Raw genomic sequence first — 26486 nt, 5'->3', positions numbered from 1 at the left:
TCCTCAATTCTTTTCATTTTTTTTTCTTTATTCTGCTCTGCAGTAGTTATTTCCACTACTTTATCTTCCAGGTCAGTTATCCGTTCTTCTGTCTCATTTATTCTGCTATTGATCCCTTCTAGAGAATTTTTAATTTCATTTATTGTGTTGTTCATCGTTGCTGGCTTCCTCTTTAGTTCTTCTAAGTCCTTGTTAACTGTTTCTTGCATATTGTCTATTCTATTTCCAAGATTTTGGATCATCTTTACTATCATTATTCTGAATTCTTTTTCAGGTAGACTGCCTATTTCCTCTTCATTTGTTAGGTCTGGTGGGTTTTTACCTTGCTCCTTCAACTGTTGTGTGTTATTCTGTCTTTTCATTGTGCTTATCTTACTGTGTTTGGGGTCTCCTTTTTGCAGGCTGCAGGTTCGTAGTTCCCGTTGTTTTTGGTGTCTGTTGCCAGTGGCTATGGTTGGTTCAGTGGGTTGAGTAGGTTTCCTGGTTGAGGGGACTAGTGCCTGTGTTCTGGTGGATGAGGCTGGATCTTGTCTTTCCGGTAGGAAGGACCACGTCTGGTGGTGTGTTTTGGGGTGTCTTAGGCAGCCTCTCTGCTAATGGATGGGGCTGTGGTCCTGTCTTGCTAGTTGTTGGGCATAGGGTGTCCAGCACTCTAGCTTGCTGGTCATTGAGTGAAGCTGGGTCTTGGTGTTGAGATGGAGATCTCTGAGAGATTTTCGCTGTTTGATATTACATGGAGCTGGGAGGTCTCTTGTGGACCAGTGTCCTGAAGTTGGTTCTCCCAACTCAGAGACACAGCTCTGACACCTGGCTGGAGCACCAAGAGCCTTTAATCCACACAGCTCCAAATAAAAGGGAGAAAAAAATTGAAAGCAAAGAAAGAAAGGAAGAAAAGAAGGAAGAAAGAAAGGAAGAAAGGAAGGAAGAAGCTAAAATAAAGTACTTTAAAATAAAGTTATTAAAATAAAAAAATAATTATTAAGAAGAAAAATTTTTTAAAGTAAAAAACAAAAAACAAAAAACAATGGGACGGTCAGAACCCTAGGACAAATGGTGAAAGCAAAGCTATACAGACAAAATCTCACACAGCAGCACACACATACACACTCACAAAAGGAAAAAAGGGGAAAATAATAGTATATCTTGCTCCCAAAGTCCACCTCCTCAACTTGGGATGATTCGGTGTCTATTCAGGTATTCCACAGATGCAGGGCACTTCAAGTTGATTGTGGAGCTTTAATCCGCTGCTTCTGAGGCTGCTGGGAGAGACCTCCCCCTCTCCTCTTTGTTCGCACAGCTCTTGGGGTTCAGCTTTGGAGTTGGCCCCGCCTCTGCGCGTAGGTTGCCCAAGGGCGTCTACTCTTCGCTCAGACAGGATGGGGTTAATGGAGCAGCTGATTCGGGGGGCTCTGACTCACTCAGGCCAGGGGGAGGGAGGGGTACAGATGCGGGGCGAGCCTGTGGCGGCAGAAGCCGACGCGATGTTGCACCAGCCTGAGGTGCACCGTGCACTCTCCCGGGGAAGCCGTCCCTGGATCCTGGGACCCTGGCAGCGGCGGGCTGCACAGGCTCCTGGGAGGGGAGATGTGGAAAGTGACCTGTGCTCACACACAGGCTTCTTGGTGGCGGCAGCAGTAGCCTTAGCGTCTCATGCCCGTCTCTGGTGTCTGCGCTGATAGCTGCGGCTCGCGCCTGTTTTTGGAGCTCCCTTAAGCGGCGCGCTTAATCCCCTCTCCTCGCGCACCAGGAAGCAAAGAGGGAAGAAAAAGTCTCTTGCCTCTTCGGCAGCTCCGCGCCCGTGCACCAGGAAGCAAAGAGGGAAGAAAAAGTCTCTTGTCTCTTCGGCAGCTCCAGACTTCTCCCGGACTCCCTCCTGGCTAGCCGTGGTGCACTAACCCCTTCAGGCTGTGTTCACGCCGCCGCCAACCCCAGTCCTCTCCCGGCTTCCTACCGAAGCCCGAGCCTCAGCTCCCAGCCCCCGCCCGTCCCGGCGGGTGAGCAGACAAGCCTCTCGGGCTGGTGAGTGCTGGTCTGCACTGATCCTCTGCAGGAATCTCTTGGCTTTGCCCTCCGCACCCTGTTACTGCGCTCTCCTCCACAGCTCTGAAGCTCCCCCCTCTGCCACTCGTAGTCTCCGCCCGTGAAGGGGCTTCTAGTTTGTGGAAACCTTTCCTCCTTCACAGCTCCTCCCACTGGTGCAGGTCCCGTCCCTATTCTTTTGTCTCTGTTTATTCTTTTTTCTTTTACCCTGCCCAGGTACGTGGGGAGTTTCTTGCCTTTTGAAAGGACTGAGGTCTTTTGCCAGCGTTCAGTGGGTGTTCTATAGGAGCAGTTCCACGTGTAGATGTATTTCTGATGTATCTGTGGGAAGGAAGGTGATCTCCGTGTCTTGCTCTTCCGCCATCTTCTCTCTTATCCCTTTACTTTTAATCGACCTGTTCTTTATATTTAAGGTGAGTTTCTTGTAGACAGCACATAGTTGGTTCTTCTTTTTTCTCCACTGTGACCATCTCTATCATTTACTTAATCTATTTAGACCCTTCACATTTAAAGTGAGCATTGATATAGTTGGATTAATATGTACTATACTTGTAACTGTTTTCTATTCATTGCCCTTTTTTTTTTTTTTGGTCTTCTACTCTTTTTATGCCTTCTCTGGTTTTAATTGAGCATATTACATAACATAGTATTTTCTCCTTCCTTGGCATTTATACTTCTTTTAAAAATTGTTTTAGTGGTTGTTTTATAGTTTGCAATATACATTTACAACTAATTCATGTCCACTGTCAAATAATCTTGTACCACTTCATGGGTAGTATAACACTGCTATTCATTTCACTTATCCATAACTATAATAATCCAATTTGTTGCTATTATTATTTTGATCAAACTGTTTGTCAGGTCAGTTAAGAATAAGAAAATTAAATATTTTACTTTCATTTATTCCTGTTGTAACACTCTTTTCTGGGTTTCTGACCTGTGTAGTTTTCCCTCCCTTTAATGAAATTTTAACATTTTTTGCAAGGCAGATCTATTTGCAACAAATTTCTTTAATTTTTGTCTGAAGAAGTCTTTATTTATTTTTCACTTTTGAAGGATAATTTTTCTGGATTCTAGAATTTTAGGTTTTAGGTCTTTTCTTTGAAAATTAAGTATTTCGTGCTACTCTCTTCTTGGTTCTATGTTTTCTGAACAGAAGTCTGATGTAATCGTTGTCCTTGTTCCTCTGTAGGTAAGGTTTTTTCCTCTTTTTGGCTTCCTTTAAGATTTTCTCTTGTCTTTGATTTTTGCAGTTTGGATATGACATGCCTAGGTGTAGATTTTTTTTTTTTTTTTTTTTAATATTCATGTGCTTGATTTTCCCTGGACTTCTTGGATCTGTGGTTTGGTGTTTGTCATTAATTTTGGAAATATTACTTCAAATATTTCTTCTGTTCCCTTTTCTCTTTCTTCTCTGGTATTCTCATTACACTACATATCTGTTACACTTTTTGTAATTGTTCTGTGGTTTTTGAATATTCTATTCCGTTTTTCCCATTAATTTTTTTCTTTGCTTTTCAGTTTGGGAAGTTTCTACTGACATAGCTTCTGGCTCACTGATTATTTCCTCAGCTGTATCCAGGCCGGCGATGACCCATTGGCATTCTTCATTTCTATTACAGTGTTTTTGATTTCTAGCATTTCTTTTTGATTATTTCTCTTAGAATATTTGTCTCTCTACTTATCTGTCTGCTCTTACCTGTTTTCTACTTTTTCCTTTAGTGCCCTTAGTATATTAATTACAGTTGTTTTAAATTCCTGCTCTGATAATTCCAACCACACCTACCATCTACCATCTTGCAATACTGCACAGCAGTTAAGTGCACAGGCTCTGGAAATAGACTGTCTGTGTTTTAATTCTGGTTCTGCTTATCGGTGGTGTAATCTTTGACAGCGTACATAAATTCTCTCTCCCTCAATTTCCTCATTTGTGAAGTTAGAATACTCATAAAACCTACTTCATAGAGTCGTTAGGAGAATTGAATAAGTTAACATATGGAAAGCACTTAGAACAACAAGGTGACTATCTAATATATTATATATTTACTTAATTTTTGTTCTTTTCCAGCCTCCTTCTACTTAAAGGTAGGCTGAATAAAGGCAGGATCTGTCTTCAAACTTTAAAGAATTAAAATGTTTTGGGGCAGTTTTCTCTATATTCACATAAGGAAGTACTAAGCAGCTTCTTAAATTTATGTTTTTCAAGAGTACTTAATGACATTGGAAAATAGTTATATGGTGCTATCACACCTATGCAAAAGCAGCTGTAGATGGTGTGAAAGACTTACAGATTATGTTACTAGAACAGGATCCACAAGCGTAGGGGACAGCCCGCCTGCAGCCATACCCAGGTCCGTCTGAGTTCACAGCCTTCTTCCCTAATCCACATGTCATGTTGTTTGACTTTCTCTTTCAGTACGAATACTTCAATGCCGTGCTGATAAATGAAAGGGACAAAGATGGGAATTTTTTGGAGCTGGGGAAGGAATTCATCTTAGCCCCAAATGACCATTTTAATAATTTGCCTGTGAACATCAGCCTGAGCGACGTTCAAGTGCCAACGAACATGTACAACAAAGGTAAGGTTCACTGCTGCTGCTCCTTTTGGAGGGTAGAGAGGGCAGGACGTGAGGGGCAGGGCTGGCTGGTTTGGGATATCATGCTTTTTTGAAAAACAATTATAAGCTGGGTGTGTCTGGCACCAGCTGGATGGGTGATATGTGTGCTTGTTCTGCCTGGACACTCTGGGCTTGCTGTTTTCCTGGCTCCTGTTTGCATCAGGCCCTCTAACTTTTAGTCCAGTGGTTGGCAAACTTTTTCTTTAAAGGGCCAGATAGTAAATATCTTATTTAGGCTTTGTGGGCCACAAAGTCTCTGTTGCAACTACTCAGCTCTGCTGTTCTGGCACAGAAGCAACCATACATAGGTAATATGTAAATCAGCAGATAATATGTATATTGGCTGGTTCCAAGAAAACATTTAATCTACAAAAACAGATAACCGCATTGGACCTGCAGGCACTAGCGTACAGAGCCTTCTCTCTTCTTCCTCCGTTCCTTGTGATGTTATTTGAGGCTTCTGTAGCTCCTAGGGTTACCATGGAATCACTTGTGGTCTCAGAGTACAAAGCAGCATGAATCTTTTTTTTTTTTTTTTTTTTTTTTGCAGTATGTGGGCCTCTCACTGTTGTGACCTCTCCCGTTGTGGAGCACAGGCTCCAGATGCAAAGGCTCAGCGGCCATGGCTCACGAGCCCAGCCGCTGCGCGGCATGTGGGATCCTCCTGGACTGGGGCATGAACCCGTGTCCCCTGCATCGGCAGGCAGACTCTCAACCACTGCACCACCAGGGAAGCTCAGCAGCATGAATCTTAATGAGGCTCCCTGTTTTCAGGCTTGTGTTCTTCAAATCCAGTCTTCTTATAGATTCTAGAGTTGTTTTCCCCAAATTCCCATCTGCCCCTTTGAATTGGGATTATAATAGCCAAGGACTGGGCTCTGGCAGCAGACGGCCTCTGATTAGATCCTGAGTTCCATTTCTTACTGGCTGTGACCTTGAAAGGCTGAGACCACCTTGTCTCTTTAGACCTTAGTTTCCTTATATCTAGGATGTGGATAATAATCACATCTACCTCACGGGGTGGTTGTGAGGATGAAACAGATGATGAGTACAAAGAATTTAACTGAGGATGTTACCTTCTCATCCTCACCGTTACGGAGTAGGATTTTGCTCTGCTTTGTCATACCTGGGAGGATCCTAAACAAAGAGCTGTCTTCCCCAAAAAATAAATTAGAAAGCCATGGCATCTTCAAAGTAAAAATCTACTCCGTTATAAGCTATTGATGTTTTAGAAATATCGGGGGCCAGTTTCAGTATCACAGGCAGGAAAGCAGTGGTTACGAGACGGGCTCTGGGCTTGAATCCTGCTCATCCTTTTGCTGGCTCTGTAACTTTTCCTCCCCGAGCCTCAGTTTCCTTCTTTGTAAAATAGGGATAAGAATACTGCCTCCCTCAGGGGTTTATTGTGAGGATATGAAATGATACCTAAGCATCTTCAGCACAACTGTTGCTCGTGGAAACTGCCTTGTGCATCTTAGTTGTCATCATTTTTATTGGGAAATAACATGAATATAAATTGCATTTCTAAATTGTTCTAGGTTACTGTTTAAAGAGCTTGGTCAGTGATTAAAGAGCTTCCAACTCACCATCTCTGTAGTGTTCTTCTCGTGCCTGTCCTTTGGGCCTGGATATCTAATGTCTCCCTTTCCTGGTTGACCTGTTACCCATCCTTAATGTTCTGTGAGGCAGTACCCCATCCATTAATTATTCTGATGGTTATTGGGGCCCCGTGGTGAACCAGATGCAGCCCCTTCCTTGAGAGGTTCATAGTGAATTTAGGGACCAGACAGGTAAAAGAGATCATAGGATACCATGTGTCACCTGCTATAGCCACAGTTACTGAAAGACCGGGGCAGTGGGAGCTCCAGAGAGGGGACCTGACCACTTGCTCCTGTGAGCTGCCACATGTTTTTCATTTCTCTCTCTCAGAGGAAGTGATGTCAGTCTGAGTTGCCCCTAGTGGGCTCTGGATTGGACTGTATCCTGTGACCGATCTTCACTTTGGACTCTTCCTCAGAAAGCAATTTCCTAAGAACCCAAGCCTTAGAGGGCTGAGCTCAGCTTTGTCCGGTAGAGTTTAGTCCTCCAGGGGGATCCTGCCAGATGAGAAGGAAACCCCCTTTTGTGCAGTGTGGCTGCAAGAAGACTGTTCTCTCAGCATTAAATACATTCTCAACGGAAGATGAAAAGTTCAGATTTTACAGAGCAATTCCAGACATAAAACAATTCAGAATGATCTTTTAAAATATGGCAACTGCTTCAAGGTTGCCTGAACCATTAGCCCCATTATAGAGATTTAATTGCACCTTGAGCTTTAAAGGCATAATTGTACCTTTCCGTGGTGGCAGCACTAGGGGACCAGTACTGCCATTGATCACACAGACTGCAAGTCTCTCTAGGCAGAATCATAATAGATAGTCAGATTTTTTGAGCCATAGAGGTAGATAATTTTATTTAATGTCATCCTCAGCAGCCCTCATGAGGTCTGCTTAGCTCCCCTACTCAGACACAGTGGTCCCCCAGCCAGGCAGTGGGTCATGGGCTAAAGCCCCCAGGCACTATGTCTTGTTTCTGCCAGGCAAGGAGTAGCTGCCCAAGGAAGAGAGCAGGGGACTTCAGGAAAATTCCTGTCTCATTCTACCTAATTCAAACCAGCCCCAAATAGTATTTTTTCTTTTCATGTTGCAGAAATGTATTTCATGTTTAGAGTGCTCTCCAGCTCAGATCTAGTTATTCATGACATGTACTCAAAACACATGCTCAGAGATTGGTCACTAGCTGAGATGTTCCTGGGTTAGAAATCTTGCCCCCAACAAAGGAAACCAGTACAGGGGGCCATGCTCCCCTGGCAGCTTGAACCCCCATGGGCACATAGCACAGTGGTTTGATACTTGCTTAGGAGCTGCTGTGTGCTGTGCTCTTGGGCATAACTTCTAGGCATAGATGAAACTTGCTGATAAAATCTACCTCTTTTCGCAATCTGCTTTTCTTTTGTTTCCTCGGCAGGGCCTTGCAACCAGGCTGTTCAGCCAGGTCAGTGCTCACCTCTGTGCTTGAGGTGCCTTTCTCGAAGGCGCTGACAGAAATTGCAGGCTCAGAGTTGGTGACATAAGGGCAAACTGACCTATTGGCCGCGAGAATTCAAAGAGACATATGTCTGGAGTCTTTAGAAATGTGTCTTAGGGTCCTCATGGTGCCTGATGTAGCAGCTTCTTCCTGAAACCAGCAGATGTTTGCTGAGCGGCTGCTCTGGCGTCCCCGGCCTGTGAGTCTTACCATCTGTTGAGACATCTTTGGAGACTAGCTGCCCATGCCTTAGAAGCTGTGAACAATCCATTTCCTCTAGGAGTAAAGCATGGGGCAGGATGCTTTTGTGAGACCTGAGGATGGTCTGACAGTGGATTCAGATAAAGCTGAACTCTTTTAAGTAATTTCTAGGTTGAAGTGGTATAAAATTTACACAGGCACATATGTAGGTGCACATACACACCTACACACACAATGTGTGTGTGTATCTGGGTATATGTGTGTTTGTATATGTGTGTATGAAAGAAATATGCTCTGCCCTCAACCTACCCCTTCATCCCCGCCGCTCACCTCTGTCTAGCCAGGTGAGAGCCCCTTCTGTTCACTGAGTACGCCTTTCTCTTTCCTCCATTGTATCTTGTTGTTCATTTCTGTTATCCCTGCCTCCCTGTTTATTGCTTATCCAAATGCTCATTCTTAAAAACCAGCTCAGTACAGCCTCTTCAATTCCTTTAAGGTTTTGTTTTGTAAGTGACTCTGGTCCTTTGTTCTGGTATCACTTTGTTCTAGAAGTACATTGCATGCATTCTTTTCCTTCTCCGAGGGCAGGGGCTCTGCTGATTCAGCCTGCTTGGTGCCCTCCTTTGCCCCGAGCACCATGCTCTTTACATAACGGGTTTTCTACAGTGGATAAGGTAGGGAATGTCACCTGGGCTGTCATTTTTCCATGGTGCCTGCAAGCAACAGAAACATACCCTGGCTGACTTAAATGGAAAAGATACTTTTTGAAAGGACATTGGGTGGCTCACAGACTCTCCCAGAAAGTTAGAGAATAAGGCTTAGAAAATGGTCTTGAGAGAGGGCAGCCAGGGGCCAGAGCCACAGCCAGAGCCAGCCTGGTAAGGACCGCGGGCCACCATGGCTGACCCCAGCCATGCATCTGTGACTGCATGAAATAGCTGTGCCCCATTTTCCTCATTCAGAAACTGGAGATGATAATCCCAGTCACCTTCTCAGCGGGTTTTGGTGAGGATTAAACATTGAGAAGGCCACCCAGTACACAAGCTTAGGCAAGTTTTTCTTTCCTTCCATTCCTCAGCATCCTTAGCTGTCAAATGTGTATGACAGTACTGACCTTATAGGATTATCATGAGCACAGCAAGAATAATGCTCGTGTTGGTTGGGATGCAGTGGCTAGCCCACTGACCTCGTCTCTTGTCACCTGCTAGAGGGGAAATAAGACCCATGTCATGGGGTTGCAGTTAGATAGCACAGGTAGCCTGTCAGAGAGTCTGGTACTCGATGAAGACCAATGCATTCTGTTGTGATTATCACTGTATTAACTTGTTCGATTCTCAGAGGCAATTATGGTTAAGACAGGAAGAACTTGAACTCAGAGGGAATAACAACAGGCCACAGGTTCCCCAGCTGGTAGAGGCAGGGTTAGAACCCAGCATTTTCATTAATTGTGTCCTCTCTGGACCACATGCCACCCCAGTGCCTGGGCTGCTGGTCTGTGAGCCATTATTCTCAAGGGTGTCTATAAGGGAAAAGACAATACTTTGGCTCCCAAATATTTTTCTTTTAAAGTGGTTGAAATCCAAGAACTGGAAATTGGCCAGAATTTGACCCTAAACTTCTGCTTCTTTTGTCTCATGTGGTTGCTAAGGAACACAAAAGGGCAGTTTCGGTGATTCTGTGTTGTTTTGGGGTTTTTCCCCTTTCTCCTTATCCCATTTTGCTTCCCCACCCTCCTCCTCCCCATAACTGTGCTGTAACCATGGTGCTGTCGAGACAGAGGAAAGACATGATAAAAGTGGAAGAAAAAAGGTGATGGCTTAAAAATGTGCCCATAGATAACATTAAACACAAATGATTCTATAGTTTGGCTGGGGGAGAGAAGGGAGGGAAAGAATCCTGTAGCATGTCAGTGTTTTAGACCCAAGCAGAAAAGAGGCAAAAGTAGTAGCTTTAGTCTCCAGGAGTTTCAGGCTGTATAAAGGAAAATGTGAATTTTAGAAGTTAACCAGTTTAAACTCTGGTATCATTTTACCACTGTGGCCTCATTTTATTTCCCTCTGCAGCCCCTTGAGGGAGGTCAGGCAATATTCTCATCTCCCTTTTTCAGATGAAGAAACTAAATGTCAGAGAGGCCAAGTCACATAGGTAGGAAGGTCCATGGCAAGTGGACCTAGATTTTCTGATGAGGAGTCCAGCTTATTTGGCTGCCTCTCTGACCATGAGCTGTGAGAGGATGGGTACCTATTCCCGCAAGTGTCTGGGGCTCAGTTACTTCTGGGTCACCTTGGGATCTGGGAACTTTTGCCCAGGCTGAGAACACCAGCCCTGGGCCCATCCATCACCAGCCTTCCTTCTGAAGCTCCAACTCTTCCTGGGCCCTGCTCCTTGTAGTGAGACCCCAGACCCTTCTCTGGCCATGCCTCCTCTTCCCTCCGTGATACCCAGTGTCATAACTCCAATGAGTTGAGGTTCCCACGTGAGCTGGGAAGAGGTACTGACTCATGTAGCGTCTGCATATCAGCCCTGCAAACATCCTTGATGTGACTGTCTGCTTGGGACAGAAAGTGGGACATAGCAGGGAGGACAAGCAGAATATTGCCTCTATAAAGTATTCACTTATCTATTCGTTCCTTCGTTCCTTCCTTCCTTCATTCATCAAATGTTGACTGTGCCGAGCTCTAGAGATACGCCCACAACTAGGAAAGATGTGGACCCTGCTCCTTGAGCAGAGCGGGAAGACAGATGCTGAACAAGTCATGTTCAGGGGATGGGCAGGCAGAGTATGGTGCTAAGGGGCATGTAGCAGGGGGCCGGGCCTGGTCCTGGGGCTCCAAGAAAGCCCTCCCTGAGAGGAGGTGGAGAGGAAGGAGTTAGACGGGAAGGGAGTGGTTGGGAGGGAAGCATGTCCAGTAGAAGTACTAAACAGTGAGCAGGTGTCAGGGTGGGCGGGCATGGGGCTGGGACGCTAACAATGAGGGAGTGTGGTGTCCATGGGGACTTGGGGTGGGGAGGAATCAGAAAGGTTAGGCTCTGGGGGCCTCCAAGGGCTGGCCAGGTGGTGAGAGGCTGTGGAGGCCATCAGAAGCTCATGGAAACCACGGAGACAGGTAAAATATGGTTGAGAGCTTTGCTGGGAAGAGGTCTGCAGAGGAACACTGGGCCCAGACACTGAGGAAGAGGGAAGAAGGGAGAGGAGGAGTCGTCCAGGGCCTGGTGCGGAGAAGGCCCAGTGGAGAGGAATGGTGTGTGGCCCAGACTGGATGGTGAAGGTGCAAGCCCTTGGGCCTCGGGCCCCAGAGAGTGAACTCCAGCAAGAACATCAGCTCCACCAGGGCAGGGACCTTCTCTGTGTTCTTCTCTGATGACTTGCCAGCCTCAACATGGTACCTTGCACCTAGTTAGGTGCTCAATAAATAATTGTTGCCAGGTGAGCAAATGAATGAAGGGAGCAATTTAGAAAAACTTCTCACTTGGTTCTCGTACAGGTGAAAGACGCTGGGAATAGCTCTCAGTCTCAATTCCCTTTCCTCCACCAGTAATGGAGAACCTGGGAGAGGTTCACTGCTTGGCAGAGGTGGAGTGAGGTGTGAATTGCAGGGCATGACCGAGGCCACCCCTTCATCTTCTAGACATCCCAGGAAGGTGCCCAGTCAGGCCAGCATGGGCTGCAAGCTCTCCTGTGTATGGGAGCCCAGCCCCTGAAGATGAACACAGGTCCAGGAAAAGAGAGACTCATAACCACCACTGTAGAGCCTGAGGAACCAACCTGTGTGTTACAATCTAGTAGGTTCTTCTGAAAAGCCCAAGGAAGGGGAGGGTCTAGCCTGGTGGACTTGGGTCCCAGGCTGCCATAGGGATGGGCAGGATTGCTGGGTTTGGATTTGTCAGATGTCTCAACCTATTTTTCCAATGCGGGGTTTGATAAAATGCAAAATGCATTTTGCCAAGCACTTTTCCCCTTAATTACATGTGTATATTTTAAGGGAAATTTAATCCATATGTTTCTGATTCATTTACATGGAAATCATTAAGAGGTTTTCTAGGAGCCATTTGATGTGCAAAAAGGCTCATGAACCTTTTTAAAAGCTGTGTTTAAAAATTGTTTCTTTCTTTTCCCTTTGCTTGGGGGGGTGTGTGTGTGCGCACGTGTGTGAGAGAGAGAGTGAGAGTGAGAGAAAAGGTGGGGTGGAGAGAAAGAAGGATAGAAAGAAAGAAACTGACTCCAGGATGTCAAAAACAAATATGGACTCTAAATGGTTTGTTTTCTCCTTAAAATTCTGAGCTAAACATTTGGAGTAGGCTAGACTCTTGCTTTTACACCTGTTTTTGGCACTAACTGAAGGTGATGGTGCTATGGCCATAAGTTGGAATCTTGAGTAAGGGTCAGAGGATCAGGCCTGTACAGACTGCTTCACTTCTAGAGGACATTCAGGACCCTCCCCATCACATGGCCCTTTGGCACCTGCAGGCCCCCCACGGCCAGATGAATGTCCCCAACCCTGTTTCATCAGTGAGAGCACGACAGGACAAGAGTGTTTGGCCAGATATACAGATGATAGTGCCACTGAAGTGACCCCACAGTTGTTATCCCAAAGTACTCATCATTTTTCTCTTCTAGTTTGGAAATTATATTTTAATGTCCTAGAGTGACTATCTCTGTCTTAAAATTCACCATTTGAGAGGCTGAGTTCAAGCTCTTTTGGCAGTTCCTTCACATTTCTGACTGTGTATGTGGGCATAGCACAAACATAGGTCTGCGAAGATGTGTATGTGTGTACACATAGGTTTGGGTCTCTATTATCTCATCAGAGGTGGTGTTAGTGGAAGGAGGATGTTCTGTGGCTCGCTGTGGCCTCTGCTTAGGCTTATGTTTAACCCAGATGTTGAACTTGTTTAATGAATGAGTGAATGAGCTGATTACTTACTGAGAGGCATGCTCTGTACTGAGCACCTTAGCTGCAGTATCTCACTTACCACTACCCGGTGTGTTACAGGCAGCAGGTAGGGACTGCCATCCTCCACAACCTACTGTGAGAGAATTCCAAACCAACCTCCCACACTCTGTTCTAGGGTCAGGTCTGGCATGTTAAATGGGGTGAAACTCAAATGCATGACTTTAGGTGCTGGTGGATGGTTTCCTGAAAAGCAAGTGAGAAGGGAGTTCCCACTAAGGCTCCCACCTAAGGCTCTCTGAAACACTTTCCTGTCCCTCTGGTCCCCTTTCACCCTGGTACTGACCTGTACATTCCCCATTGTCCCTGTCCTGAATCATTTCCAGGCTCTTTTCAGAACCATTGGGGAGCCTCTGGAGTGTGGCAGGCCTGGACTTGCCTCGAACTTCTGTGAGTGCCAGCTCGGTGGTCTGGGGAAAAACGTTTCATGCGCTGAGTCTCAGTCTCCCCATCTGTAAGGTGTGAAGGGTCATTTTGGGCATTAGCAGAGATAAGGGTGTGGGCCCGGCGCGGCATCCATACCTTGGGACACTTGATTGGTACGTGCTGACTCCTCATGCTAAACTGTCTCCAGCTCCTGCCCCTGGGGGCGGGGGCTGGGGTTCCATGTGGCCCTGCCCAAGCCCAGCACACACTTGCCCTTTCCTTCAGCACTGTTTGCAGGATGACGTGCAAATCATCACAAACCGACACCGGCTCCTGCCCTCTTTCACTGGCCTCCCCTTTCCACCTCCTCCGGCTCACGAGACCAGGACTCTGACTCCCTGAATGCGTACCCCTGGGCTCTGCCCTCCCCCCAGCCTGCTCTCCTCTTGCAGAGCTAGGCTTCCCCTTTCCTGACAGCGCAGCTTCCTAGAGCCTGGTCTTGCCCTCTGGCCTCAGCCCTCCTCTCCAGAACAGTCACTTGTCCTTCTTTTATGTCCCCATGGTTTGGTGCTTTCCTTTTCACTGGGCTGTCTCCCCCTTGAACTTGGAGGCAGGGGCTCTGTTTTCTTCATTCCCTTTGGAACTTAGCAGAAGGGCTGGAATAGAAAAGATCTTCCACAGATGTTTCTTGAACCTGCATCACTATATGAGTACTTTAGTCCTACGCTACTATAGGTCATGACAAACAGATTGCTGGGTTTCTTTTTTCTGCTTTTGGTTTGTCAATTCTACTTCTCTGTGCATTTGATTTTGGGGGGGTGGGGTTCCCTTTGAAGACAATAGTCTTAGATGTTTGTCTAATGAGATAATACTACTTTCAGGGTCTTTTAATATGTTTGCATTTTTTATTATCTCTTTTTTCAGAATAATAGAAATCAGGATGGAGGCTTGCGATTGGTAGGAGCTGAATCTAGGCTAGAGGAATTCTAAAAGGAGGGGCCAGGGCAGTAAAGGACAATGCAGGAGCAGAAATGATATACTAACAGTGTTTTCTTTTTTCACCTGGTCTCTCTACATTTGTGAAATGTCACAGTAAATAGTAGAGAGTCAGAGTTTGTAGGTAATTTGTTTTTCTTTTCTTTTTTTTTTTTTTTTTTTTTATGACTTAGAGGGAATTGAAGGTCATTCCTAATGTCACAGTAAATAGTAGAGAGTCAGAGTTTGTAGGTAATTTGTTTTTCTTTTCTTTTTTTTTTTTTTTTTTGATGATTTAGAGGGAATTGAAGGTCATTCCTATGCTAACATCACACTTAGGTGCTTACTTTCTGATCTGTATTTTGATTGGGAGGGAGGGACCATCTTCAGCACTCTGGAAATGACAGCAGTGAATGTTGCAGCCTGGGCTCATGGTCAGATGTGTTCCAGTGGGGAAAATAATTAAGAACCACTATCCCTGGACTGACTCAATCAGCCATGCTATGCCACAGGTCCCCAATAATGAGAAAGAGGTTGCTTTGCTGAGGAAATGCAGAAAGGGCCTTCAGGAATTTGGAAACAGGGGAGACACACAGAGTCCTGCAGTCGTCCCTGGGCTCCTCAGCAGCCCTCCCCCGCATGCGCTGGGTTGGTCAGGGGCTTGTTCATAGGCGTGGGGTCTGGGTGTGAGTGTGATGTGCGGTTGTTGCCTTGATGCTGACCCTTGCCACCACAAGGGCTCAGGCTATGCTGTTTGCTCATCTGTTAAGTACTCATTATGGTAACACCTATTTCATAGGGTTTGTGAGGATTAAATGAAAACAATATATATTAAATCTTTAGCCCTGTGGCTAGTGGGTGGTAAGAGCTTACTAAGAGTGACTTTTGTTAGTACTGTTATAAGAATGATGATAGTGTAAAGCCCACAATGGCAGGGCCTATGCCTGGGAGTATCTATGACACTGAACAAATTGACATTCTTTTTCTTCCTGCACCTTGGAAACCCTTTTATCACTGGAGTTGTACATCAAGAAATTCGATGAACAGAAAACAGTGTGGAGCCAGAGTTGCTTGGGGTTGGGAAGCCCATGAGTATCTTCTGCATATACGGCCAGTCCCTGATACTTGCACCCACCTTCCCCCTGCTCATTGTGCTTGGATTGGGGCGGGGGAAGGGCGCAGCTCTTTGTCTTCCTGTCCTTCTTCTCAGCTGCCAAGAACCTTGGTGTCATTGTCAGTTAAATGCCGTAGGGTTTGAGATAACACTCTTTGCTTTCCTTTTATATGGGACCTGGGGCTCTCAGAAGTCTCTGGGGGCCTCAGCTGTTTGGTGAGCCTCCTCTTGCAGGGGAGAGAAGGAGTAAAGGAAATCTTCCTGTTCACTTCTCACTTTCTTTCCCTTCTTCCCAGCTCCAAGCTTATGGACTCTTCTGTCCAGAACATACTAGCCATTGTCCTTGGAGACACTCACCTGTGCATTAGTCCACCCATATTCCCGTGTCTCAGTTTCCTTCCTCTAGGTAACATTTATGTGGTCGTTATGATGTGCAGGCACAAGCATGATCTAATATAATACAATTCTACCCACAACTCAGTGAAGTAGAAACAATTATTATTCCCATTTTCCAGATGAGAAAACTGAGGCTTAGAGATTGGTCAGCATGACTCAGCTAGTAAAATGGGCAAGTCAGCATTGCATCCCTAACACTGCCTTCAGCACCTCCTGGATACCCTGCCTCCTCAGACTCTGTCTTACATGGCACTACATCCACCGCCCTGTGGCTGTGCCCGCATGTTCAGTTAGCTGTGTCCTACCTGTTTATGTGCACACTTCACATGTGAGGCAAATGGAAGACTCTTGTTTTGTCAAATCGTGCTATTTTCTTCCCACCATATGGAACTCTATCATACATGAAAACTCGTCTTATTTTGTATAAGCACTCACAGTCTCTTCCCCTGATCAAAATAAATGTTGCAGCAGAAAGTCGTTTTAAAAATGTAAGGCAAATTCTGTATCATAATGTCAGTATGTCCCAGTGGCTCACGTGTTGAGGATATTTCTGTCAGAGATGAGGCGGTTCCACATTTAATCCTGCAAACCTGCCGTACCAAAGTGCACATGAGACCAGTGAGTAAGGAAGCAGTGATTCAACATGCACAAAGGCTCTTTGCCTCACCAGAAAGGTCACCGTAGTAGGTTTAGGAGAAGTGAATTCTTCCTCTGTAGGGACTGGAGTGGCGTTTGCAGAGTTGGGTTCTGGGAACACCACTATCATCTATTTATTTTTATTTTTTAAATTTATTTTTGGCTGCGTTGGGTCTGTTGCTGCACACGGGCTTTCTCTAGTTGCAGTGAGCGGGGCTACTCTTTGTTGTGGTGCACGGGCTTCTCACTGCGGTGGCTTCTCTTGTTGCAGAGCACGGACTCTAGGCATGTGGGCTTCAGTAGTTGTGGCATGCGGGCTCAGTAGTTGTGGCTCAAGGGCTTGGTTGCTCCGTGGCATGTGGGATCTTCCTGGACCAGGGCTCCAACCCGTGTCCCCGGCATTGGCAGGCGGATTCTTAGCCACTGCACCACCAGGGAAGGGAAGCCCCTCATGTATTTATTTACTAGATGTTCACAGAGCTCCTCTGGTGTGGCACACAGAGCTCCTCTGGTGTGGCCGACATTAGGCATTAGGGGTGGTGATGAATGAGCAGACGCTTCCTGTGCTCTCATGACATTTCTAGGCCAGCAGGGAGGCAGATGGGGAGTAATCACACCACTGAGCATTTAATGCAACCAGAAGGAGTACAATGGACGGAGCTTTGGTCCAGCGAGAGTGTGTCCCAGAGCATCTCAGCCTGGACCAGGGGTGAACCAGGGGTGATGGACGGCCATGGTCTGAGGACGTTTTCCTGAAGAAGATGAGCTTGCCTGATGCTTGAAGGGAGGGTAGGAAATAATTTAGGTAAAGGCTGGGGCAGGGCTGGGAGTATCCCAAAGAGAGATCATGTTGCACAAGATGTCGGTAAGCAGTCCTTGAAAGAATGTTTTGGGATGAAATAAGGGAAGGAGGTGCCATGTGAAGTCTGTCACTCTTGGCAGTCCATTGTGTCCATGAGATATGCAAGGAATTGGAGTTTCTATCAGACAGAAAAACATTTAATTATATGAGGCAGCTTTCCCCAAACTTCTTTGATGAGGGCGTCCTTTTATCCTGGAACAACCACTGACATCTCAGAAGGAGTTGGTGTTCCTGGGACTCGGAGGCTCAGAACTGTAGCTCCATGTGTTCAGGTGATAGGTTTCAAGGGTATGCCAATAAGTGACCAAGATGTAGAGGAAAAGATAAAGATGTAGAAGAAAATGCATAGTACAATACTTGAGAGAGAGAGAGAGAGAGAGTGTGTGTGTGTTTGAAGGGTATACATAAATGGTTGAATATACTGAACGCTTCTAGAGGGATGTATAGGAAATTAAAGTACCTACCTTCCACTTTCTACCCTTCTCTTCAGTTCAAATGTGTTACCAGGGACATGTGTTGCTTTTTTAGGAATTAAAAACAAAAGAACAAAAGAACTTGATTTACAAAAGCTACTCAACTACAAATAATTTTCAGGTACACATCTATTTGATGAAAGGAAACACATCTGTGTGTACACTGCTAATGGCCTTCCACTTGCTAGTCCTTTCAGCTTTTGGTGGATGTGGCTGACAGTGGTTTTGTTGGAGGTAGGAGGACCATGGAGTAAGTCGTTCATGTGCAGACACTGCCTTTGCTGGAGATGGTATTTAGTGTCATCTTGTGTCCCTATGGTGGCAGCAGTTATTTTCAAACAAACGATGTTGGCCTGGGAAAAGAGAATTGGTTTCCTTCTAAAGTGATTCCATGATGCTTCAGTCACCCACTGATGGGTATCACATACATGGGGAAGCCCTGCCTCAAATATGAAGAACATTCTGCACTTGGGAAAGAATATCTCAGTGTTTCCAAGGGTCACACTGATAGAAGTGAGGTTTTCTATTCTCCAGCCAAAGGCAGGCAGCTGAGCAGTCTTGCTGTGCTCTCATCGGCACTGTCTCAGGTACCCTGCAAGAGGGCTTTTTATGAAGCAGCTGTTCCTGAGCCTCATTGGACCCTCTGGAGGTGAGGGGTTGTCTGACGGAGGCTCAGGACTAAGGTATCTGGTCCCTTCTGCTCTACCCCCTGTCTCAGGCACCCTCCTCATGCCTGGCGTGCATCTTCACTACCTGAAGAGTGTTGGCAGCACAGGTGGGCTGTGAGGATAGGACACCAGCTCTCAGGTGTATCTCTGTTCAGTGCTTACCAGTTCCTCCAAATGCCTGCTTGTGAATCCTGTGACACCCAAAAATTCATGCCTCATATATTTCAGGTAGAGTTCTAGTAAGAACAGTGTGGTTGCCTTATTTTCCAAGATGTCATTCTCTGCACAATGCAGGCAGCTCCATTTTGTTATCTCTAAAGGGCCACCATCATGCATTCTGTTTCCATTCTGAAGTGGGAGAGTCAGTTTTGAACATTGCTGATCTTTTCTCTTTTTCTCCCTCTTACTCCGTGGCAGTAGGACAGCCCCTGAGCAGTCTCTGCCTCAACAGCTGCTGCTGCACTGTCGCATACCTACGTTGGTAGATATTTTCCTAGCTCCATACTCAGATAAATGCAACACACTGTGACTTTATCTTTTGGCAGGTGGATTGATCCACATCTTAGAGAGACTGAAGGCGTAGAACTCTACATGATGGAACTCAGACTGGAGTTAAAAGTCTTCTGGCCCCAAATCTGTGGTTTTCCCACTAGAGCTTTGAAGCAGAGCCTCTGCAGTTGAGTCCATGTGGGCTTGTCCTCCCTTGGGTCTGCTTTATTCAAAGCCCAGTGATGGGTGCCGGGAAGTTGGACCGTTCTTGTCCTTCAGAGACTTTTCTGGGCTGGGTTTTCATGTATTCACTGCCATCAAAGGCAGAGTGAAAGAGGGGAAATAGCAGAACCGAGTGCCTTGGGAGCCCAGATGAAGAGGTGCCTGTGACGGGCCATCAATGGGAGGATAGTGGGGAGGTTTCCTCAGCTGGTGCGGGAGCCCTGAGAAAAGGGAGACCTGGCCGAGCCCTCCCTCCTAAGGTGTGCACATAATTGGGTGGCAGTGGTTTGCTTTTTCCTAAACCAGACTTTAAAGACTGACTAGAGGCTCTTTGCTTAGTAAGTTTTTACAGTGCTCTGGAATATGCTCTTGGATTTCAAGAATAGGTTGTCATACTCTCTGCTCTTATCTCTGTTGTTTTCTTTAAACTCTTACCGCAAACGAAAGAAAGCAAACCTTCTTTCATTGTTTTTCACTTTAACGGACTACCCTTAGGTCAAGTCAGTAACATGTTCTGTTTTGTTTTGTTGTTTTTTTTTTTTGTGGTATGCGGGCCTCCCTTTGTTGCGGCCTCTCCCGTTGAGGAGCACAGGCTCCGGACGCGCAGGCCCAGCGGCCATGGCTCATGGGCCCAGCCGCTCCGCGGCACGTGGGGTCCTCCCAGACCGGGGCGCGAACTCGGTTCCCCTGCATCGGCAGGCGGACGCGCAACCACTGCGCCACCAGGGAAGCCCTCTGTTGTTTTCTTAAGTTTGTTGTTAGCACCTGTCTCAGGATCCTTCCCCACCTGTCACTCATCAGTGGAATATCTCCCTTTTGAGACAGAATATCCCAGTGTCTTAAATGCATCCATTTATAAGGATTTTATTCTTTTCCTTTTTGCCAGTTGACTCTCCTTTTTTCAAAGAAGACTTGAAGCGGGTGTACTGAAAGTGGCCAGATCAACTTTGTTCCCATCCCCACACCAGGCCAAAGGGTCTTTTCTTCTTTTGTCCTTCTTGCTCTACCCTCTCTTGAACTGAGTCCAGCAAACAGCTGAGTGATATTCATATTCATTCATATTCATTCATCCCAAAGGCACTGTTTTTTAAGTACAGTTTGGGGCTACTGTGTTGAATGAAAACAAGGATACTAAAGAACAGAACTGTCAGTTTTGTGAGTAAGAAACACTGAACTCACAGAGAAGCTTCATTTTGTTCACTCTTTTTGAGGGAAAAATCCAGCAGGTATCAACATAAAATCCACCGAGCTGTCTCCCAAGGGATAACAATAGGTAATCAAGACAGCAGCCGCCCCATGTGGGCTGACCGTGGGGAGGTGCCGTGGTGAGTGCTTCAATCTACACCGTCTCCCTGGATACCCTCAGCACCCCCATGAGCAGGAGGTAATCAGATCTGGTGGGTCAGTGGATGGGCTCTGAAGCCAGACAGCCTGGGTTAGAATCAAGGCGCCACCACTCAGCTGTGTGTGATTTCAGGCAAAATACTTAGCCGCTCTGTGTCTCAGGGGAGAATAACTGTACCCAACTCAACTTGTGGAGTTTTTTGGGGGACTAGATGAGAGAGAGACAGAGACAGACAGACATTCTAGCATATCAGAAGGCTCATAAAGTCTTAGCCACCATTATTGCCATTGCACACCCATTTTATGGATGAGAAGACTGAGGCTCAGGGAGGTTAAGTTACTTGTCCAGGTCTGAATTCAGATGCAGGTCTGCCTGACTCCCAAGTCAGTTGCCTTATCTGCCATGCTTTAATGAGCAACGAGAGCCTCCCAGGAGAGGGAACCTCGGAGAAACCTGACACCCTGGCTTTTCCTCACTCACGATGAGGGTCAGCTGGTTATAACCAGATCAGAGTGTCGCTATGGCTAGTTCTTAATGACAGTTCCTGCTGCCAGGACCACCCTCCAGCCAGGAAGCATTGGTGTGGCTGAGTCAGTGCCTCGAATATTGAAACAATGTGTGTCCTTGGTGAATAGCCACTGCTCCAAGGCCCCCTCCCCAGTGCCCGTTGTCCACCCCAGTATCTCCTTACAACTAAGGGCCTGGAATCGCAGGTGGGCCCTGCTGCAGGGCTGAGGCTGATGTGCATTATAGTTGCTTAGCACCTGCCATACAGGTTGCAGACACAGTATTGCCCAGGTGTAGCGGTGCTGCATTCTGTTGGCTACAGTTTAACAAGGTGCATTGGCAGTGACCTCAGAGTGGGTAAATGTGTCTGCTCTCTGCTCCTGGGGCTCTGACTCTTCTCTGAGCAGAATCCTGAGAGCCTCGCAGTGGGCCCAGGCCTTCTGCCTCCTCTCTCCTGGCTCTCCATGCACCCCATGGCTTCCTGGCCTTGGTCTCGCATTCCTGCAGCTCCGCCACTCTGCTTGGTCCACACGCCTTCGGAGCTGGCTGAGGAGACCTCCGGGGCTTTCTCATGGCTAGTGGGCCAGGACCCAACTCGGCCCAGGAATGAGCCTAGGGTTGTCCCAGGCATCCTGGCAGAGAGCACGAGGGTGGCTATGTACATCCCAGCTTTGTATCCCTCACAATCCCTGGGGTTCTCATATGGGGGTTAGAAAGGCCTGGCATCCTTCTAACAAAACACAACAGGCTTCCATAAATGTCCTGGGTGGAGTCTTTCCAGGAAGTGACTGGGTCTGTGGAGACTTCTTTGTTTTAAACCAAGGTGGATGGGGTGGGGGGTAGACTCTCTCACTGCCCAGTGTAGAGCCAGCATTAAGGCTGCTGTGTATCCTGGGGGGTTTTGAGTGAAGGCCTGGGGTCCAGTCCCCACTCCTTCACCTGCTGGCTGTCAGACTGATCAAGTTGTTAACCTCTGTGAGAGTCATCTTCTGTCAGGCCTAGGATCGCAGTGGCAGGATGGGGGAAGCTATCTGGGAGAATGGTAGGATGGAGCAAGGAAAAGAGTGATAGAGGGAGAGAGAGAGAGTGAATGCGGACAAAGGAGGGAGGGCAGGGAGGGGGAAAGGGGAAGAGGGGAGGGAGGGGCTCCTCTGGGCCTCAGCCACTGGCTAGTTCCTTCTCTGACTGGTATTATTGATCATCTGACTCCAGAAACACTCTCCACTTATCCTGACACATTTCATTCTAGAGTTTTGGATTTCTTTCCCTCTGTAGCACATTCTAAGGAGTTCACCGAAGAAGATTTGACTAGAAGTTATTTCAACTGTCAAGCTAGGAAATATCTTTTGACACTTTTTCACCTTTTTATTTTTCCCTCCCAAGTCTCACTTGAGTTGCTAAAAAAGGAAGCAGGACTGGGGGTTTGGTGATTATTTTTTACTTATACAGGAAAAGCCATCTTCATCCATCAAATTCAGAGTCACATAAAATGTTTGAAAATGACATTTAATAGCTGATGTTAGGAATTAACAAGTACATTGTCACTTGAGTAAAGAAAAGGACTCGGGGGATGAGGGTGGAAAATTAATGAACCTTCCTGGGTGCAGGGCCCTAATGCCGCCCGCACAGAAGACAGGGTGATGAGTGGCTCCCCATGGGTCTGCAGGCAGGGACCTCTGCATGCTAGCTTTCATGGCGGGATGGGTGGTGAGAAAGGAGACACCGGCACACATCTGTGATGTGTCTGTTGTGACGGTGAGTTGTTCCACACATGCCAAGTTCATCACTAAAGAAAGATGCTCCTCAGGGATGGGGTAATAAATTAGAGGTCCGTCTCCAGGTGCTAACAGTAGTGACTCTTGCCAAGGAAGAAGCACTCTTCACAGAGATGGGACTGGACCTGGATCGCCTTCAGCCCAGATGCAGTCAGGTGCACACTCCCCTTCACATGCCAGGATCTCGCTGTGTTCTTGGTCATACATAACAGCATTTGAAAGGCAGGCATGGCCATAGAATCAAAATCTTCATGGAATCAAAATCTAAAGACCAGCAGACCCACACCAGAGCAAATTCCAGATGAGGAAGTCAGACCTTTGAACAGTGGGAGTCTGCTCTGAGCTTTGGCCCCTTTTCAGACAACTCGGCAGCAGAGATAATACACTTTTCCCATTTTAAGCAGCCCCCTTTTCTTAATAAATAGCTTAGTCATAGGAAGCACGTAATGCACTTTCAGGTTGTGCCAGAAAGAGCTTTATCTTCCATTTCCAGGCCTGTGGCATATATTTCTGTATAATGAATGACCAAGCTAGGAGGAATTGTTTCAGAGATTCTCTGTCTCTGCAAGGATGTGGTTTATATTAGCTCAGCTGACAGAAATCTAAGTCAAATATTCTGTTGACAAAGGATGGAGACCAAGATCTGATTTTAAATGGGGAGTGATTATTAACTTGGTTGGTGAGAAGTACAACCATGTGCTGGCACTGAATGGCTTAAGTCGAGGCTACTAGGGGCTTGTCCAGCCTCAGATGGAGGTGGGGAGATACCTGGGGCCAAGGCAATGCCAGCCGAAAAGCAAAGCAAGGTGTTTGAACAAATATGTAATGTTTTGGTGTGTCTGAGTTGAAAATAAAAACACTAAGATGTGGGACTGCAGTACTGTGGAAGTTGAAATGGTGAAGTGGTGAGGAGGCTGGGTTCTTAAAAGTATAGTTGAAATTCTTAATGGTTCCAGTAACTCTCCACATAGATATTTAAGAGGACTGGGATTGTTTACATGTGCAACAGCTGATATTTCACAAGTGCCTTAGTGCAGTGCAGTCTGCCCACCTTTTCTCACATGGTAACACACTAGGATACCAAGAAGAGGCACTTCTCCGTCCTGAGAGCTTGAAAGGTCTGGCCCAGCAGTGGAGGGCTGGCCTTAGTGTTTAGTCTTGGAGGCAGATGAGGCAGGGGCTTCACACAGCTAACTTGTCAGTGTATTTGGCCCAAATACAGCAGTTCACAAAGTCCAGAACTGATTCATTTCATAGCCAGCATCATGAAGATATAAAGGAACCAGAGTAACTATTTGCGCTGTAGAGAGAGAGCGTGGGGAGAGTCCAGGCAGCAGAGGGTGGGGAAATGGTTTTCATCTCAGTCTACTTACTGATTAAAATCACTCAGAGCTTCTTTTTTTTAAACAGCTATGTTAAGATATAATTTACATACAATATAATTTGCCTAAAGTATATAATTCAGTGGTTTTTAGTATATTCACAGATATGTGCAGCCATCCCCACAGTCAATTTTAGGATATTTCGTCACCTCAGAAAGAAATACTGTACCCTTTAGGGATCACACACCTAGCCCCCCATTCTTCCCAGCCCTAAGCAACCACTAGTCTACCTTCTGTCTCTATAGATTTGCCTTTTTTAGACATTTCATATAAATGTAATATAATATGTCATCTTTTGTGACTGGCTTATTTTACTTAGCATAATGTTTTCAAGATTCAACCACGTTGTAGCATATATCAGTATTCATTCCTTTTATGGCTGAATAATATTCCATTGTAGGAATATACTATATTTTATTTATGCATTCATGAGTTGATGGACATTTAGGTTGTTTTCACCTTTTACTATTATGAAAATACTGCTCAAAATATTCATGTACAAGTTTTTTGTGGACATATGTTTTGATTTCTCTTGGGTGTATACCTAGGAATGGAATTGCTGGATCATATGGTAACCCTGTGTTTAACCATTTGAGGAACGGCCAGATTATTTTACAAAGTGGTTGCACCATTTTCCATTCCCACAGCAATGGATGAAGGTTCTGATTTCTCCACATTCTTGCTAACATTTGTTATTATCTGTTTTTTTTTTTTTGGTTATAGCCATCCTAGTGTGTGAGAAATGATATCTCATTGTGTTGCTTTTTTTTAAACATCTTTATTAGAGTATAATTGCTTTACAATGGTGTGTCAGTTTCTGCTTTATAACAAAGTGAATCAGTTATACATATACATATGTCCCCATATCTCTTCACCCTCCCTATCCCACCCCTCTAGGTGGTCACAAAGCATCGAGCTGATCTCCCTGTGCTATGCGGTTGCTTCCCACTAGCTATCTATTTTACGTTTGGTAGTGTATATATGTCCATGCCACTCTCTCACTTTGTCCCAGCTTACCCTTCCCCCTCCCCGTATCCTCAAGTCCATTCTCTAGTAGGTTTGCATCTTTTTTCCCATCTTGCCCCTAAGTTCTTCTGACCATTTTCTGTTTTTTTTTTTTTTTTTTTTTTTTTTTAGATTCCATATATATGTGTTAGCATACGGTATTTGTTTTTCTCTTTCTGACTTACTTCACTCTGTATGACAGACTCTAGGTCCATCCACCTCACTACAAATAACTCAATTTCGTTTCTTTTTATGGCTGAGTAAATTGAGTGTGGACTAGACCTAATGATTGATACAAATACAATACAGAAAAAATATGTCACATTGGAGATTAGGTTATAAAGTCTGTGTCTCTTGTCTCACCCTCTTGCACTATCTCTTTTGCTTGCTCTGAAGGGGAGCCGGTTGCCATGTTGTAAGCTGCCCTGTAGGGAGGCTCATGAGGCAAGGAACAGATGACTCTTGCCAAGAGTCAGCAAGAATCTGAGGCCTGCAAAAATAATCAGTAGAAGTGGATATCCCCCAAGTCAAACCTTTAGATGACCACAGTCCTTGATTGCAGCCCAGAGACAGAGGACCCATTTAAGCCACTCCTGAATTCCAGACCCACAGACACTCTAAGATAACATATTTTGCTGTTTTAAGCTGCTACCTTTTGTTATGCAGCAATATATAAATGTTACAATAGAAAAAGCCAAGTTGATTTCAAAATATATTTTGAATGGTGGTCAAAAAATAAATATAATTAAAGAATGATTTCACCTGCAATAATTTAAAAAAGTGTAGCTATACCCATACTTAGACACAGCTGTTTCCTTGGCTTCCTCTTTGCATCATTCAGAATAGGCTAGGTAGGGTCTTCCCTGGTGGCGCAGTGGTTGCGCGTCCGCCTGCCGATGCAGGGGAACCGGGTTCGCGCCCCGGTCTGGGAGGATCCCATATGCCGCGGAGCGGCTGGGCCCGTGAGCCATGATCGCTGAGCCTGCGCGTCCGGAGCCTGTGCTCCGCAACGGGAGAGGCCACAACAGAGGGAGGCCTGCATACCACAGAATAGGCTATCTGCCTATGTTTTCCTCTAAGAGTTTTATAGTGTCTGGCCTTACATTTAGGTCTTTAATCCATTTTGAGTTTATTTTTGTGTATGGTGTTAGGGAGTGTTCTAATTTCATTCTTTTACATGTAGCTGTCCAATTTTCCCAGCACCATTTATTGAAGAGATGTCTTTTCTCCACTGTATATTCTTGCCTCCGTTATGAAAGACAAGGTGACCATATGTGTGTGGGTTTATCTCTGGGCTTTCTATCCTGTTCCATTTATCTATATTTCTGTTTTTGTGACAGTACCATACTGTCTTGATTACTGTAGCTTTGTAGTATAGTCTGAAGTCAGGGAGC

At 45.8% G+C, this 26486-nt stretch overlaps 1 protein-coding gene across 1 annotated transcript in view; it reads left to right on the top strand.

Annotated features, from left to right (window-relative positions):
* CACNA2D3 (calcium voltage-gated channel auxiliary subunit alpha2delta 3) overlaps nt 1–26486 on the top strand; it is a 798772-nt gene that overhangs the window by 317076 nt on the left and 455210 nt on the right. Inside the window, exon 7 of the mRNA XM_055079897.1 lies at nt 4457–4619. Within this exon, the coding sequence (XP_054935872.1) occupies nt 4457–4619 (163 nt within the window). The remainder of the gene's footprint in view (nt 1–4456; nt 4620–26486) is intronic.

The sequence above is a fragment of the Physeter macrocephalus genome, chromosome 18, assembly GCF_002837175.3.
Source record: "Physeter macrocephalus isolate SW-GA chromosome 18, ASM283717v5, whole genome shotgun sequence".
Classification (NCBI taxonomy): domain Eukaryota; kingdom Metazoa; phylum Chordata; class Mammalia; order Artiodactyla; family Physeteridae; genus Physeter; species Physeter macrocephalus.
Note: the sequence above shows the minus strand (reverse complement) of the source record. Positions and strands in the feature narration are given on the sequence as shown.